The following is a 17,470-nucleotide window of genomic DNA, read 5'->3' as shown; positions in this document are numbered from 1 at the left end:
CGCACAGAAAGCACCCGAAACACAAGCAGAATTGACTGTGTTGTTGATATGGCCATTCTGTGAAATGTATCCTGTGGTCCGTCATCCTTCCCTTCGGTTATTTTAAGCATAAGGCTGAGAAAGACACGGTCTCCTACCCAAATGAGACCTGCCCAACCTTCTGCGGAACTGGAAGGATAGGCGCTCCGAGCCGATGACAGCGGCGGCTTATTTACACGGATACACCACCCCTTTCACATGGGCTGGACGCCACGTAGCCCCGCGGAAGGGTTTTGCCGACGTACCCGAAACGCTCTCCCCGTTTTTCTCAGCTCTGGGAGGTTGCGCAGGTGGCTTCTGGGAGCCACGGCAACTGAGGTTTTCCCAGGCTCCTGAGAGTGTCCCCTACTTTTGCGGCAGCAATGGCTCCAGTGTCCCGCTCTGCAGTCCGGAGACGGAGGCCTCGGGCTCCGGCGGGAAGCGTCGCAGTTCTTCGTGGAAGAGCGCGGAGCCAGGCAAAGCCGCCCGCTCCCCGCGGAGCCGCAGCTCTCGCTCGCACTCTTGCTGGCGGCGCGGGCACCGGAATGGCCTGCGCCGCCAGCGGAGCGGCCCGGCCCGAGGATCCCCCCACCAGCCCTGCCGATCCCGTTCGAGGTCTCGCTCTCCAAAGCGGCCGTCTGCGCCGCGGCCCGCCCCCCGCCACTTCGCTTCTGTCTCCACGTCCGCTCCCCGCGCCCCTCCGGCAGCCACGGGCGGCGGCCTGGCCTCCGGGACAAGGAGAGGGAGGAGGTGAGTGAGCCGGCCGCACCTTCGCTCTGAGGAGCCCGCCTGCCTTCATCGCCCATCCCGCTTCTTAGCGTTCGCATGTCTCTCCCTTCTCCCTTCCTTGCGCCCATTTTCATCTTTTTCTTCAGTCTGCGCACGGCAGCCGCTTATTCGCCCCTTTCCTCCCTTAATGCTCGCTCATCCTTGGGCGCCCTCCTCCTGTGCCTCTGGTCCCTATCACCTCCGGCCTTGTAGCGGACGTGGCCAGGGGTCGCAGATTTATGTATAGCGTTTATTCACGTTATGTTCTCATTCATGAGCATGTTTTTATTCTCCACTGGACTGAGTTCGTGGAAAGGAGGATTTTATTCATTACAGAATTCACAGCGTTTAGCCCTTAGTAAAGAGCTCAACCATGGCGTGTTGAATGAATGAGCAGATCGGTTTGAGATGATAACAGGATATGTAAATAGAAATTGTTTGTAGGGAGTTGGGAAGGGTTGAGATTATGGTTGTGTTTTTGTTTTGTTTTTTTTTAAGTACTGTCTGTGCCCAAGGTGGGGCTCTAACTGACAACCCCAAGATCAAGAGCTGCATGCTCTACCGACTGAGCCAGCCAGTCGCCTGGGGACGGGTTTAAATTGGAAAGTTAGAAGAACCTTGCTCCCAAGACGTGATTGGATGAATGTAGAAAAAGTGATGTGCTCTACTGGAGATGGGGCTACCTAGAAAGGTCTTGTTAAGGGGGGGGGTTCCCAATCTTGACCTTGACCTTGAGAAATGAGGGGAGGGTGAGATCAGTTTGCCGCTAATGAAAGTGGGTATTGGAGTGGAAAAGTAGTTTAAGAAGGAAAAGAGTTATAATTATTGCTGTGTGAGTGTTCATATCTAATGTTTATTGAGTGTGTCAGGTACCATACTAAGGGCCTTGAATGTGTTAAAAAAATTAAAAATTAAAAAAAACATTACAGGCACTGAGAGGTAGGTTGAAATTACAACAGTTGGGCGATGTCTTGATGGTTCTTTTTCTTCCAGCCATGGGAGGTAATAAGGCATACTGAGGAGGATAGTCTCTGGATTCAGACTGCCTGAGTTTGAATACCTACTTTGCCACTTAACACCTGTGTGGCCTTGAGTGTGGAGAGTTTAGCCAAGCTACTCCATGGTGCTGCTACCTGGGCATCCATTTTGTTTGGCCAAGTGGCCTGCAGGGACTTTAAACTTAACACTAGCAACCCCTCCCCCCCATGCAAGCACATGCCCTAGATAGCAGCCCACAGAGTCACAAGCATATGTTAAGTTCCTTAAAGGATTTCCCCAATAGCCCTTGTGATCAACCGTCTCCCCTGCTTCCCAGTGCCTCTATGCTTTATAGGTCCCTTAGATAAGATCCCTCTGGGGCTTACCAAAATCCCACTCTTTTGGTTTAAATTGACCGATCTGAGGGCACCTGGGTGGCTCAGTCGTTGGGCATCTGCCTCGGCTCAGGTCATGATCCCAGGGTCCTGGGATCAAGCCCCACGTTGGGCTCCTGCTAAGTGGGGAGCCTGCTTGTGTTCCCTCTCTCACTGTGTCTCTCTCTGTCAAATAAATAAATAAATAAAAATCTTAAAAAAAAAAAAAAGATTTAAATTGACCGATCTGGCCCTAACCTGGGAACTCCAAATCACCATGCCCACAGACCCTGATAAAGGCACGTGCCCCAGGTCCTGTCTCTATCTGCACTCTGCCTTGACCTCCTTGTGTGGCCTCTGGAGGCATTCCCTGTGCTTCCTCCAGGTCTTCTGAGTAATTAACTGCTCTATTTTTTTTTTTTGATTTTATTTATTTATTTGACAGAGAGAGACACAGTGAGAGAGGAGCACAGGCAGGGGGAGTGGAGGGGGGAGAGGCAAGCTTCCCGCCAAGCGGGGAGCCCGATGTGGGGCTCGATCCCAGAACGCTGGGATCATGACCTGAGCCGAAGGCAGGTGCTTAACGACTGAGCCACCCAGGCACCCCAATAACTGCTCTATTTTAATTTCTCTTGTGGTCTGTTGTTGAACTTTGGCTCACCATCCAGCACCCTGTGCTCTACTTAACAAATGTTATTTGAATTCAAAGTCAACACGTCGGGCAAATTACTAAACCTTTCTAGCTTCATTTATTCACCTGTAGAAAGGGGATAAAAATAGTGCTGATATTTTTAGGGTTGTTGTAATGAGTTAGTGCCTGGAACAGAATATACATTCCTGTTAGCTACTAGGGTTTCATGCTTGGGAGCAGAAAGAGTAAAAACTAAAAACAGTCCTGAGTACACTGGAGACCTACCTCTTCGAGGTATGTGTTTTAGAAAGGTGCCCTCAGTCTGTGCCAATCAAACCAAATAGCTTCTTTTTTTTTTAAATAAAGTTGCACCTACGAAGCTGTGATTTTTCTTTTTTTTTTTAAGATGTTATTTGAGAGAGAGAGAGAGCACGCGTGTGCATGAAGGGGGGGTGTGCAGAAGGAGAGGGAGAGGCAGACTCTGCTGAGCAGGGAGCCCGACACAGGGCTCGATCCCAGGACCCCAAGATCATAACCTGAGCTGAAGTCAGACGCTTAATGACTGAGCCACCCAGGCGCCCCAAACCAGATAGCTTCTTATTTTAGAACTCTAACTAAAAGATTCAGGAACGGCTTGGATGAAATTTGTATTTGTGCATGTGGAAGATAAATAATTTATCTTACTAGTGCAGATGAAACCAGGCAGCAACAGGGATTATTTTAATGGTCTCCTATTCACCTTGTTGGTGAGGGAGGGATTTCCCTCATAGGGTTATGGGGAGGCCAAACACAGGACACCTGACACTGGACAGATGAGATCCATACACTGGCAGAGTACTGAGGCCCACTACTCAGGGATAATCTGGAACTGGGCCTTTTCCCTATGATGAAGAGGGTTGTTTGGCTAGGGGATCTTACCTACAGAGGCAGAATGGGGAGAGGAATTTGCAGTTAGGCCATTGGAGACCTTACTGGTTTTCCCAGATGTCAAAGCAGTACATAATAAGGGGCCTTTTTTTTTTTTTTTTTTAAAGATTTTGTTTATTTATTTGACAGAGAGACACAGCGAGAGAGGGAACACAAGCAGGGGGAGTGGGAGAGGGAGAAGCAGGCTTCCTGGCTGAGCAGGGAGCCTGATGCGGGGCTCGATCCCAGGACCCTGGGATCATGACCTGGGCTGAAGGCAGACGCTTAACGACTGAGCCCCCCAGGCGCCCCAATAATGGGCCTTAATTTTAGGCCTTAAACCACAAGAGCTGGGTGCCTTTACAGCCTGGCAGGCATCATTGGCCCCTATATTCCTCATATATTTCAAGAACTGTTATTTCTGTTTATTTTTAGATTGCTCCTCAAAGTGGGAGACCCTCTGAGTCTTGGGGCACTGGTCCAGAGCTAGTACGCCCCAGGGAGAAGTCACCAGTCTACAGGCCAGGAAGAGAGGTCTACCAGAAATCAGTTCTGGGCGCCTGGGTGGCTCAGTTGGTTAAGCGACTGCCTTCGGCTCAGGTCATGATCCTGGATTCCCGGGATCGAGTCCCGCATCGGGCTCCCTGCTCGGCAGGGAGACTGCTTCTCCCTCTGACCCTACCCCCTCTCATGTACTCGCTCTCTCTCATTCTCTCTCTCTCAAATAAATAAATAAAATCTTTAAAAAAAAAAAAAAGAAATCAGTTCTGATGGCACCTTGATCTTGGTCTCCTTACCTCCAGAATGGTGAGAAAATAAATTTCTGTTGTTCAAGCCACCCAGAATGTGATATTTTGTTATGATACTCTTTTACTTTACAAAATAGAAAAAAAATTATTTAAAAAAATAAAAACATGGAACATATCTAAGAATTAAAACATGTTGCCAGTGGATTTTAGGATGCTAAGTGTTCTCTTTAAATTATAATTCATGGGGTGCTAATTTCTTCATAGAAGGGTTCAGTGTTAATGATACATTTCTAGTATTTGGAATTTCTTTTCTCAGCTAACCCAATAGTAGATTGCTTGTCAGATTTTAACATTACAAAGGGATTTTTAAAATGAATATATCAGGGGCGCCTGGGTGGCTCAGTCGTTAAGCATCTGCCTTCGGCTCAGGTCATGATCTCAGGGTCCTGGGATCGAGCCCCGCATCCAGGCTCCCTGCTCCACGGGAGGCCTGCTTCTCCCTCTCCTGCTCCCCCTGCTTGTGTTCCCTCTCTCACTGTGTCTCTCTCTGTCAAATAAATAAACAAAATCTTTAAAAAATAAAATAAAATGAATATACCAGTATGGTTTGGTTTAGTTAATTTTCCTAAAGTCAGTAGTCTCTGAAGGCTTAATGCTGCTTCTTTTTCCTTATTTCTTTCCTCTTTGGTACTATTCATAAGCATTTTCTTCCTCTCCTCTATTTCTTTTTTTCCCCCTCAGTGATGTTTATGCCTAACATGGGGCTTGAACTCACAGCCCTGAGATCGAGGATTGTGTGCTCTACCGACTGAGCCAGCCAGGCACCCCGCCTCTCATCTATTTCTGTGTCTACTGTAGGTTGAGTTGAGACAATGTGCTTTGACGGGTAAAATCTGTAATTTGTGACAGGGTGATAAAGCATTATCAGAAACTTGTTCTTAAGGGGCGCCTGACCAGCTCAGCTGGTCGAGCTTGCAACTCTTGATCTCAGGATTGTGAGTTCAAGCCCCGTGTTGGGCACAGAGCATACTTAAAAATGAAATCTTTTAAAAATAAACAAACTGAAAAACTTGTTCTTAAAAGATCATAGAATTCGAGTTGGAAGGAACCCTAAAAATAATGTTCTAGGCAATACCTAAATTATTCTAGATGTGATCTCCAGAGGAAAACATTATATGATACGGAAATTCCCTTTTTAACTACTGTAGAATTTTAATAATACTCGTTTTCAGAATTCTCTACAACAGAATGAAATCTCTTTTTCCTGTAGTGTGTTAGCTTCTTGCTCTGGGAACAGAACAGTTGCTGCTCCACCGGATGTCCTTTATACACATAGAATACGATCATGAGGTCTTCCTTCGGTCTTCCTAGCTCTGGTTTTTTCCATCTTTCCTTATAGTTTCCTACATTTACCCTGTGGTTTCATTCTGAAAGGATAAATCACTTTTTTTTTTTCTTGAGCAGTTTCGGTCCACAGCAGAATTGAGCACAAAGTACAGAGAAATCCCATATACTCCCTGCCCCAAACAGGGACAGCCTCCTTAACTATCAACAGCCTTCACCAGAGTGGTACTTTCGTTACAGTCAGTGAAACGTACACCAACACATCATAATCACCCAAGTCCATAGTTTACATTAGGATTCACTCTTGGTATTGTACATTCTGTAGGTTTGGATCAGATGTATAATGACATGTACTCACCATTATACTATCATACACAAGAGTTTCACTGCCTTAAAAAATCCTCTGCTCTGCCTGTTCATCTCTCCCTCCCCTCCAACCACTGATCTTTTTACTGTCTTCATAGTTTTACCTTTAGTAGAATGCCATATAGTTAGAACCATGTAGTATGTAGCCTTTTCAGCTTGGCTTCTTTTACTTAGCAATATGCATTTAAGATTCCTCCAAGTATTTTTTTATTCAAGTATAATTAACATATGGTATTAGTTTCAGGTGTACCGTATAATGATTCGGCAGTTTTACTCATCACTCATCTCAGTGAGTGTACTCTTAATCCCCTTTATCTATTTCATCCACTCCCCTACCCACCTTCTCTCTGGCAACTACCAGTTTGTTCTCTGTATTTTTTTTAAGATTTTATTTTTAAGTAATCTCTCCACCCAACATGGGGCCCAAACTTACAGCCCCGAGATCAAGAGTTGCATGTTCTACTGACTGAGCCAGCCAGGAGCCCCTGTTCTTTGTATTTAAGAGTCTGGTTTTTTGTCTGTCTTTTTTTCTTTGTTCACTTTGTTTAATTTCTTAAATTCCACCTATGAGTGAAATCATATGGTATTTGTCTTTCTCTGACTTATTTCACTTAGCATTATACCCTCTGGGTCTATCCATGTTGCAGATGGCAAGATTTAATTCTTTTATGGTTGAGTAATATTCCATTGTGTATGTGTGTGTGTGTGTGTGTGTAAACACCACGTCTTCACATCTTCTTTATCCATTCATCTATCAGTGGACACTTGGGTTGCTTGGCTGTTGGAAATAACGCTGCAATAAACATAGGGGTGCACATATGTTTTCTAGTTAATGTTTTTGTTTTCTCTGGGTAAAAGTGGTGGGATTACTGGATCATATGGTAATTCTATTTTTAATTTTTTTTTTAAGTAGGCTCCACGCCCAGAGTGGAGCCCAATGCAGGGCTTGAACTCATGACCCTGAGACCAAGAGTCAGACATTTAACCGACTGAGCCACCCAGGCACCCCTAAGATTTTATTCTTAACTAATCTCTACACCCAATGTGGGGCTCGAACTTAAAACCATTAGATGAAGAGTCGCATGCTCTACTGGCTGAGCCAACCAGGTACCCCAAGTTGTGTGAGTTCTTTATATATTTTGGATATTAACCCCTTATCAGATACATCATTTGCCAGTGTCAAAGAGGTTACTGCCTGCGTTATCTTCTAGGATTTTTATGGTGTCAGGTCTCACATTTAAGTCCTTAATATATTTTGAGTTTATTTTTGTGTATGGTGTAAGAAAGTGGTCCAGTTTCATTGTTTTGCACGTAGTTGAGCAGTTTTCCCAACACCATTTGTTGAAGTGACTGTTGTTTCACCATTGTATATTCTTGCCTACTTTGTCATAGATTAATTGACCATAAAAGTGTGGGTTTATGTCTGGACTCTCTACTCTGTTCTGTTGATCCATTTGTCTGTTTTTGTGCCAGTACCATACTGTTCTGATTACTATAGCTTTGTAGCATATCTTGAAATCTGGGATTGTGATACCTCCAGCTTTGTTCTTTTAAGATTGCCTTGGCTGTTTGGGATTTTTTTGTGGTTCCCTACAAATTTTAGGATTATCTGTTCTAGTTCTGTGAAAAATGCTGTTGGTATTTTGATAGGGATTACATTAAATCTGTAGATTGCTTTGGGTTCTATGCTCATTTTAACAATATTTGTTCTTCCAATCCATGAGCATGGACTGCCTTTCCATTTGTGTCATATTCAATTTCTTCATCAATGTTTTATAGTTTTCAGAGTTCAGGTCTTTCACCTCCTTCGTTAAGTTTATTATTCCTAGGTATTTTATTATTTTTAGTGCAGTTGTAAGTGGAATTGTTTTCATAATTTCTCTTTCTGCCACTTCATTATTACTGTGTAAATACACTGGATTCCTGTATATTGATTTTGTATCCTGTGACCTTACTGAATTCATTTATCAGTTCTAGCAGTTTTTGGGTGGAGTCTTCAGGGTTTTCTATATAGAGTATCATGTCATCTGCAAATAGTGACAGTTTTACTTCTTCCTTACCAGTTTGGAAGCCTTTTATTTCTTGTTCTTGTCTGATTGCTGTCACTAGGACTTCCAGTAGTATGTTGAATGAAAGTGGTGAGAGTGGACATCTTTGTCTCGTTCCTGATCTGAGAGGAAAAGTTCTCAGTTTTTCCCCATTGAGGATGATGTTAGCTGTGGGTTTTTCATATATGGCCTTTATTATGTTGAGGTATGTTCCCTCTAAACCTACTTTGTTGAGGGTTTTTATCATGAATGGATGTTGTACTTTGTCCAATGCTTTTTCTGCATCTATCGAAATGATCATATGGTTTTATTCCTTTCTCTGGTTAATGTGATGCATACATTGGTTGATTTGCAGTTTTTAAAAACATTTATTTATTTTAAAGAGAGAGTGTGTGTGTGCACGAGCAGGGGGAGAGGCAGAGGAAGAGGGAGACAATCAGACTCCTTGCTGAGTGGGGAGCCTAACTTAGGGGTTGATCCCAGGACCCTGAGATCATGACCTGAGCCAAAATCAAGAGTCAGATGCTTAACCGACTGAGCCACCCAGGCACCTCTGATTTGCAAATTTTGAACCACCTTTGCATCCCTGAAATAAATCCCACTTGATCGTGGTAAATGACTTTTAAAAAAAGATTTTATTTATTTGTTTATTTATTTACTGGAGAGAGAGATAGGAGAGAGACAGACTGACTGCCTGCACAGGGGAGAGGGAGAGGGAGAGAGAGAATCTCTCAAGCAGACTCTGCACTGAGCACGGAGCCCAATGTGGGACTCGATCCCACAACTCCGAGATCATGACCTAAACTGAAATTAGGAGTTGGATACTTAACTGACTGAGCCACCCAGGCACCCCGGTAAATTGAGTTTTTTAATGTATTGTTGGATTCGGTTTGTTAATATTTTGTTGAGGATTTTTATATCTATGTTCATCAAAAATATTGGCATGTATTTCTCTTTTGTAGTGTCTCTATCTGATTTTGGTATCAGGGTAATACTGGCCTCATAGAATGAATTCGGAAGCTTTCCTTCCTTTTCTATTTTTTGGAATTGACTTTTCTTTAAACGTTTGGTAGAATTTATCTCTGAAGCCATCTGAACTTGGGCTTTTGTTTATTGGGAGTTTTTGATTACTGATTCAATTTCAATACTATTTCAGATTTTCTATTCCTGATTTAGTATTGGAAGGTTATATGTTTCTAGGAATGTGTCCATTTCTTCTAGGTTGTCCAATTTGTTGGCATATAATTTTTCATAATATTCTAATAATCCTTTGCATTTCTGTGATATTGGTTGTTATTTCTCCTCCTTCATTTCTAATTTTGAGTCTTTTCTCTCTCTCTCTTGATGAACGTGACTAAAGGTTTATCAATTTTGTTGACTTTTCTAAAGAACCAGCTTCTGGTCTGTTCCATTGGTTTTTTTAGTTTCTGTATCATTTATTTCTGTTCTAATCTTTATTATTTCCTTCCTTCTGCTGGCTTTAGGCTTCATTTATTGTTCTTTTTCTAACTCCTTTAGGTGTAAGGTTAGGTTGTTTATTTGAGATTTTTCTTACTTCTTGAGGTAGGCCTGTATTGCTATAATAATCTTCCTTCTTAGAACAGCCTTTACTGTATCCCAAAGGTTTTGGGCCATTGTTTTTTCATTTTTATTTGTGTCCATGTATTTTTTATTTCCTCTTCGATTTCTTCCTTGACCCACTCATTGTTTAGTAGCATGTTATTTAGCCTCCATGTGTTTGTGTTCTTCCCAGATTTTTTCTTGATTTTTAATTTTATACTTTTGTGGTTAGAAAAGGTGCATGATATGATTTCAGTCTTTTTGAATTTATTAAGACTTGTGTTGTGGCCTAACATGTGATCTATTCTGGAGAATGTTCTGTGTGCACTCTTTGAAAAGAATATATATTCTACTGTTATTGCATGGAGTGTTCTGAATACATCTGTTGGGTCCACCTGGTCCATCTGTCCTTTAAAGCCACTGTTTCGTTGTTGATTTTGTCTGGATGATCTAGCCATTGATGTAAGTGGGGTGTTAAAGTCCCCTACTATTACTCTATTACTGTCATTTTTTTTCTTTATGTTTGTTAATAGTTGCTTTAAGTAATGTAGTATTTAGTATTAGGTGCTTCCATGTTGAGTGCATAAATAGTCACAGTTATTATATCCTTTTGTTGAATTATTACCTTTATTATTATGTAGTGTCCTTCTTTGTGTCTTCTTAGTCTTTTTTTTTAGTAATCTATATGCTCAATGTGGGGCTTGAACTCATCACCCCAGGATCGAGAGTCACACACCCTACTGACTGAGCCAGCCAGGCACCCCTGTTAGTTGTTGTTTTAAAGTCTATTTTGGGGGCGCCTGGGTGGCTCAGTCGTTAAGCATCTATCTTCGGCTCAGGTCATGATCTCAGAGTCCTGGGATCGAGCCCCGCATCGGGCTCTCTGCTCCGCGGGAAACCTGCTTCTTCTCCCACCCCCGCGCTTGTGTTCCCTCTCTTGCTGTCTCTCTCTCTGTCAAATAAATAAATAAAATCTTTAAAAAAAATAAAGTCTATTTTGTCTGGGGCTCCTGGCTGGCTCAGTCAGTAGGGTGTGCGACTCTTGATCTCGGGGTGATGAGTTCAAGCCCCACGTTGGGCATATAGATTACTAAAAATTTTTTAAAAAATTTCTTAGGGGTGCCTGGGTGGCTCAGTCATTAAGCATCTGCCTTCAGCTCAGGTCCTGATGCCAGGGTCCTGGGATCAAGCCTGCTTCTCCCTCTCCTGCTCCTCATGCTTATGCTTTCTTTCTCTCTCTCTGTCAAATAAATAAAATCTTTAAAAAAATTTTTTTTAAATTTTTTTAAAAGATTTTATTTATTGGGTGCCTGGGTGGCTCAGTCGTTAAGCGTCTGCCTTCGGCTCAGGTCATGATCCCAGGGTCCTGGGCTCCCTGCTCCGCGGGAAGCCTGCTTCTCCCTCTCCTACTCCCCCTGCTTGTGTTTCTGCTCTCACTGTGTCTCTCTCTGTCAAATAAGTAAATAAAATCTTAAAAAAAAACTATTTATTTATTTGAGAGAGAGAATGAGATAGAGCATGAGAGGGGGAGGGTCAGAGGGAGAAGCAGACTCCCTGCTGAGCAGGGAGCCCAATGCAGGACTCGATCCCGGGACTCCAGGATCATGACCTGAGCTGGAGGCAGTCGCCTAACCAACTGAGCCACCTAGGTGCCCCTAAAAAATTTTTTTAAAATAAGGTCTATTTTGTCTGATATAGTATTGTTACCCCAGCTTTCTTTTCCACTTCCATTTCCACAATAAAGGTTTTTCCATCTCTTCACTTTCAATGTGCATGCCATTAGGTCTAAAGTGAGTATCTTGTAGGCAGCATTGAAAATATAAATCTTACAGGGCACCTGGGTGGCTCAGTTGGTTAAGTGTCTAACTCTTGATTTTGACTCAGGTCGTGATCTCGGGGTTGTGAGATTGAGCCCTGCGTTGGGCTCCGCATTAGGCAGGGAGTCTGCTTGGGATTCTCTTTCTCCCTCTGCCCCTTCCCCCCTTCTCTCTCTCTCTCTGTCTTAAATAATAAAAAACAAGTCTTAAAAGAAAATATAAATCTTACATGTTGCTTTCAGTTTGAACAGCACTTTGTAAACTCTAAAGCTTTATGCAAACGTAAGTGATTATTATATTATCATGAAGGTGGTAGACCCTTGAACAAAGTTATTCCAGTGTTTGCTTTTAATTGTTCTTGGACAATTGGTGTCATTACTGAAGTTTTTTGGTTCCATATTTTTATACTCCATGATTCACATTTTATCACTTTTCTGATTCTTACAACCATCTTCTTTAAATTCAGCTCTGATGAACACACACCAGTAGAGGATGATGAGCCAAAGAAAAGCACCACTTCAGCTTCTACTTCAGAAGGTATTTTTTAAATACTACAGAGCTGCTGTATTGAGAAGTTGAAAAAAATGTTTATAAATAGTCGAACGATAGACTCTGCTTGTACTCAAGTTGCCTGTCATCTGTTCTTTTTCAGTATTTCAAATACAATAAAATTGATGATCGTAATACTTGTTAGAAGTTAATTTGATATTTGTACTTTATGTAGAAGAGAAGAAGAAGAAGAAGAGGAAGTCTAGTCGTTCGAAAGAAAGGTCCAAGAAAAAGAGAAAGAAAAAATCCTCTAAAAGAAAACACAAGAAGTATTCTGATGACAGCGACAGTGACTCTGACTGTGACTCAGACTCCAGCGGTAAGAAGGCCAGCATCACTCTGCAAGCCTGGCTTCAGAACTCATTTTACTTCGTAAAACTGATTTCAGGGGAAGGTTAAACCACAAGAACGGTAGCCAAGAGTCGTTGAGCACTCGCTGACTTTGTGCCAGGCACCGCGCTGAGTGCTCGGTGTTCGTCAGTGCTGTTTAATCCACACGTCGTAACTCCAGACTACATCGTAGAGCTGGGGGATTGGGGCGCAGAGCAGCTTGCGATACCGCACTCAGGCTCACACAGCTGAGATGCAGACCCGAGCGGTGTGACCCCAGAGGGGTGGTGTCTAGCCGTACAAGGCACGTGGCAGCGAACCGAGGTGGGGTCCGGCCGGGAGACGTGTGGCAGCAAAGCGAGCCGTACAGGGCTGCATCAGCCCTGGGGAGCGGCTCTCTCGTGTCATTCTCCCACTCAGTGGGCACCTCTGCGCCATTTTCGAAAAGGCACACCACAAAGGACCCCCCCCCCCTTCAGGCTGGCAGCTGATTAGGGAAGACACCCCCCGTGGGGTGGTGCCTCACCGAAAGCCACCTTTTTGTGCCTTCTCCTGGCTGATGATTGACAGAGGGTGCCACCTCTGGGGACACATTACATAAAGGTGTCTTTTCCTCTGATGTCACCTGGGTTTCCTGGCTCCTGTTGCTACTTTTCTTCCTCACTGCGGAAGAGTGAACTACCTTTTTTTTTTAGAGAGATAGTGTGCAGGTGTGCAAGTGGGGGGAGGGACAGACGGAGAGAATCTCAAGTTGACTCCTCACTGAGCATGGAGCCTGAAACAGGGCTGATCCCACAACCCATGAGATCATGACCTGAGTTGAAATGAAGAGTCAGACGCTTAACCGACTGAGCCACCCAAGCGCCCGAGTGAACTTTCTTAGAGCACAAATGTGAGCACATCTGTCCCCTACTTAAAAATCCTTCAGAAGCTCTCTGTAGCCTTCAGGGTAAAGTTCAGACCCTGACTGATCCCTCTCTAATCACACATGCCCTGTCACTCCTGCAGCATCCTCTGTAACCAAAGAACTACTGTCTGTCTCCTCAGTATTCCATGTTCTTTCTCTTGCTTCTGTTATTTGATACAGAGTCCATCTGCCTACAATGCCAATCTCTCCCTGCATGTGGCTTGGCTTACTCACTTCAACAACAGGCATGCAGTACTTTTGTAATAAAACTGATTTTATTTTTTAAAAGATTTTATTTATTTATTTGACCGAGAGAGCACAAGCGGGGAGCGGCAGGCAGAGGAAGAAGCAGGTTCCCCGCTGAGCAGGGAGCCCAATACGGGGCTCGATCCCAGGACCCCAGGATCATGAGCTGAGCCGAAGGCAGATGCTTAACTGACCGACTGAGCCACCCAGGCATCCCCATAAAACTGATTTTTAAAAGAACTAGTTTAAGAGTCACCATTCCTTAACCACCCTCCCCAAGCTAGCCAGATTAGGAGACTTCTGTGTAGGCCAGAGCACCCCATGCTTCCCTGTATCACTCCGGATTCTGTTTATCTCTTTACCTCTGTCTCCTCTATTAGACTGAGCTCCTGGAAAGCATGCCCCCCACCCCAAACACATAGGGTTTTCTTTTCTTTTCATCATGAAAATATTCAGGGAAGCAAACGGAATAGTATAATTAGTACCATATACTTACCACTCAGGTTAAACATGTGTTAGCATTTTGACATAGTTGTTTCAAATACGAGTTTTTTGCTGAGGTATCAAAGTTAAATTATAAATATCCTGCTTTGATGCTAGATATCTCTGTATGCAGCTCTTTAAAAAAAAGACATTTTCCTACTCAACCACAAAACCATGATCTCACCATGGGTGTTCTGGGCTGCAAGGGCACCAGAATAACCCGTCTCCATTTGGGCTCCAGAACAAAAATGGCATTATGGGGTCCATCTAAGGTTATGATGGCAATGTGACGCATGGCAATGGGGGACATATTTCTGAGAATTAAAACTTTCTGATGTCTCTAACACTTGGCCCTCCTATTCTTAAACCAATTAGAAAAGAGGGATTTGTTTAGTATATTGAAAAGTTAATGTCTTAATAGGAAAACACAGCATACCAATCTATATACTATTGAGATTTTAAACCACAATGGGAGAAGCTTTTTCATTATTGCTAAAATATCTTGGGAATGTTAATACTGCACTCCTTCCATTCAGCTCACCCTTAGTGAGCATGAACTATGTGCCAAGCTCTGGTCTAGGCTTATTGCTTTGCTTTTATTCTCCCACTTTTAATGTTCTTTTTTTTTAAGATTTATTTATTTATTTGAGAGAAAGAGAGGGAGTGCATGTGCCAGGGGGAGGGAGGGGCAGAGGGAGAGAGTCTCGAGCTGACGCCGTGCTGAGCACGGAGCATGACACGGGGCTTGATCTCACAACCCTGAGATCACAACTTAAGCCAAAACCAAGACTTGGGCGTTTAACCATATGAGCCACCCAGGCGTCCCTCACTTTTATTGTTGCTTAATTATTTTCCAGGTCTTGGATGCAAGACTAGCTAGTGAATTGCACTGTGTCCTTGTTGTTATGCTTTGCTTGGTAACAGCATAAAGAAATGTTATTGTCCTGACAGTAGACCATTAGAGAGAGTGTCACCCTGGTGGTGGGGGGAGCTGAGCATGGTAAAAAGCAGGTGCTTTTTAAAGTCATTCTGAGGGAAACAGCCCCCTCTTTAAAAAGCCCATCTTCAGTCCGAAGTAGCTTATCAATAAGCGCATATTGGATTTTTAGACAGAAGGTTTCCTTCAAGGATGACTAAAGGGTCATACATCCTCTGAAGCCTCTTGAGAGTTAAAAAGGTAGTCTGGTAAGGAGGCTAAGGAGGCTTGTGGCTTGTGGCCACAGATTTTTCCCCTTCATTCCCCCCTTTTGATGCCTTTTCTTACTTGAATGGGCATCGATTATTATTAGGGTTCTTGCCAGTCTAGAGGTCTGTATTGGGTTGCCAGTAGATGTAATTTAAATGATTCTGAGAGCTGATGAATCAGGTGATGAGATTAATAATACGTGGACCGAACAGGAATGCCAATAGGATCATGAGGAGAGGACCGGCTAGGGGAAGGAGCCATGTAGCCCAGCTCCAGATATTAAACCAGTTGCCCCAAGAATTTGCTAATTCTTCTCTCCTGTGTGCAACCCGATCTTGTAGTTGTTGGATCATGTCTCTGACCAACCCTGATTGGTTCATATAAAAACAACATTCCTCATTTAGGGAGAGACAAAGTCCCCCCTTTTCAGCAGTGAGCAGGTCTAAGCCCCTCCGATTCTGTAGTACCACTGCTGCGAGGGAGTCGGTCTGATCTTGTATAGTCATTATAGACTTGGCCACCTGTTGCGTATCTTCTGCGAGATTTTCTGACAGTTTCTGGTAGTAATTGGAGGATGAGGCGATTCCTCCTATTCCAGTGCCCACAGCCGTTGTTATGCCGAATCCAATCAACAGTCGGATGAATTGGACGGCCCTTTTGGGCCCTGTATATGCCAACAAGGGAATGGGAAGGGATTGATTATTGGGGATTATGTCTACCTGAGGAGTAAGAAGCACCAATGCACATGTCCCCACCCAGTTAGCTGGCAAGCATCGATAAATATACTTTCCGCACATGACAAGGGTGCCAGGTTCTGGAGTGCACCATGGTGTGGCAGACATGCACCCATCAAGCGAAAGGCAGCTATAGGTTTAGAGACATTGGGTGGCAGATAGGCTTCCTACTGAATGTGTTTCCCCAGTATTATGGACACAGTCAGGAGCCGGGTAGGACAACAATATATCGGCCGGTTTTGGGTCTATTTCTGCGGGTTTGGGAGGGTCACCTGTGGGCTTGATCAGGTTGAGGAAACTCAGTGGGCTCGCTCTACGCTGAGCTGGGCCCGGTTCGCAGGCAGAGCCAGCAATCTGCAGCCAACCGAGGGTTGGTTGTGTTGAGTAAATGGTGGACCCCTTCTAATATACCATTTATTTGAGGGTCTAGAGTGAGAGGTCCCCAGTGGGGAGGAAGCCTCAGCAGGGGTTGATAAAGGTCAGGTTTCCAGCAGGTTAGGCCCTTTTCCTCAGAACATCTCGGATCCCTGTATCCCCAGTGTAGTCTGGGCCTAATTTTTCCTGTCATGAGTGTCTCTCCTCTATTGTGACAAAGAGTAACTTACCTCGAGTCATAACATTGTCCCAGCATGCTAGGGTACACTGAGGTACAAGGACAGGGAGACCATGGGGTTGGTGTTGTCTGTTCTCGAGTGGGAGCTCGGGCAGGGGCCTTCCGGACAGGAGTGGGGAAAGTCTGTGGAGGGGCTGGGGGGTCCCCAGGGGGCAGGGCTGCATAGCAGTTGGGACATCAGTCTGTCGGGCGACCGGGCACGTAGAACAGACCCTCGTGTTGGCAGAGGGTTGGGTGGCGTTTAGCACACACATCGAGGTTATTTGCCCAAGAGGGCTTGTGGTAATGCTGGCATGTACATGGCGGGTAGTTGGTGCTCCCTAGTATCCCTGTGGCCTGGAGAGTGAGGGAGAGGAAACCTGTGAGCAAGTGAGTGTAGTAATACATCGTGAGGTGACCCAATAAACAACAACAATGGCAAGCCTCTGGGGGAAAGTCCAGTCAGAAGAGGCAACAGTATAGAGTCTGACTCCTGGGATGAGGGATATCACGCCGATGAGGGCTAGGGACCACAACGAGCAGGTGTCCATCAGTCAGTGGGGTCTCGTCGAAGGTGAAGCCGGAGCAGGTCTGTGGGGTTTGGCTGGACTCTCCATTGGCACAGCTTCTCGTCCGAATGATGAGCTTTCTTCTCTCTGGAGTGGTGGACCCACGGGGTGACACCTGAGACCTTGAGGGCAGTAGGGGCGGTTAGAACAACAGTGTGGGGCCCTGTCCACTGCAGTTTGAGGGGGTCTTTCTTCCAATCTGTGACCCAAACTGAGCCCCCTGTCTGGAAGGAGTGTACCTGAGACCCGAAGGAGATAGGGCTCTGCTCAGTGGTGTACTTCTGTAATTCATTCAGGGTGGCCCCCAGGGCCTGA

At 44.5% G+C, this 17,470-nt stretch overlaps 1 protein-coding gene across 1 annotated transcript; it reads left to right on the top strand.

Annotated features, from left to right (window-relative positions):
• The first annotated feature begins 178 nt into the window (after positions 1-178).
• LOC118012437 (NF-kappa-B-activating protein-like) lies at positions 179-13,057 on the top strand. Its single transcript, XM_035008011.1, has 3 exons — positions 179-768; positions 12,026-12,096; positions 12,284-13,057. Exons 1-3 carry the CDS (start codon positions 194-196, stop codon positions 12,505-12,507), a joined length of 870 nt encoding a protein of 289 aa, XP_034863902.1. The 5' UTR covers positions 179-193; the 3' UTR covers positions 12,508-13,057.
• The last annotated feature ends 4,413 nt before the right edge of the window (positions 13,058-17,470 follow it).

This window comes from Mirounga leonina, unplaced genomic scaffold, assembly GCF_011800145.1.
Source record: "Mirounga leonina isolate KUSES-001 unplaced genomic scaffold, KU_Mleo_1.0 Mir_101664, whole genome shotgun sequence".
NCBI classification, from domain to species: domain Eukaryota; kingdom Metazoa; phylum Chordata; class Mammalia; order Carnivora; family Phocidae; genus Mirounga; species Mirounga leonina.
Note: the sequence above shows the minus strand (reverse complement) of the source record. Positions and strands in the feature narration are given on the sequence as shown.

Bases quoted from the DNA above. Each gene is read 5' to 3' on its own strand.
- LOC118012437 (XM_035008011.1), top strand. From the start codon at position 194: ATGACAGCGGCGGCTTATTTACACGGATACACCACCCCTTTCACATGG. The intron at 769-12,025 runs GTGAGTGAGCCG...CTTTAAATTCAG, and splicing joins GGGACAAGGAGAGGGAGGAG to CTCTGATGAACACACACCAG. The intron at 12,097-12,283 runs GTATTTTTTAAA...TACTTTATGTAG, and splicing joins TTCAGCTTCTACTTCAGAAG to AAGAGAAGAAGAAGAAGAAG.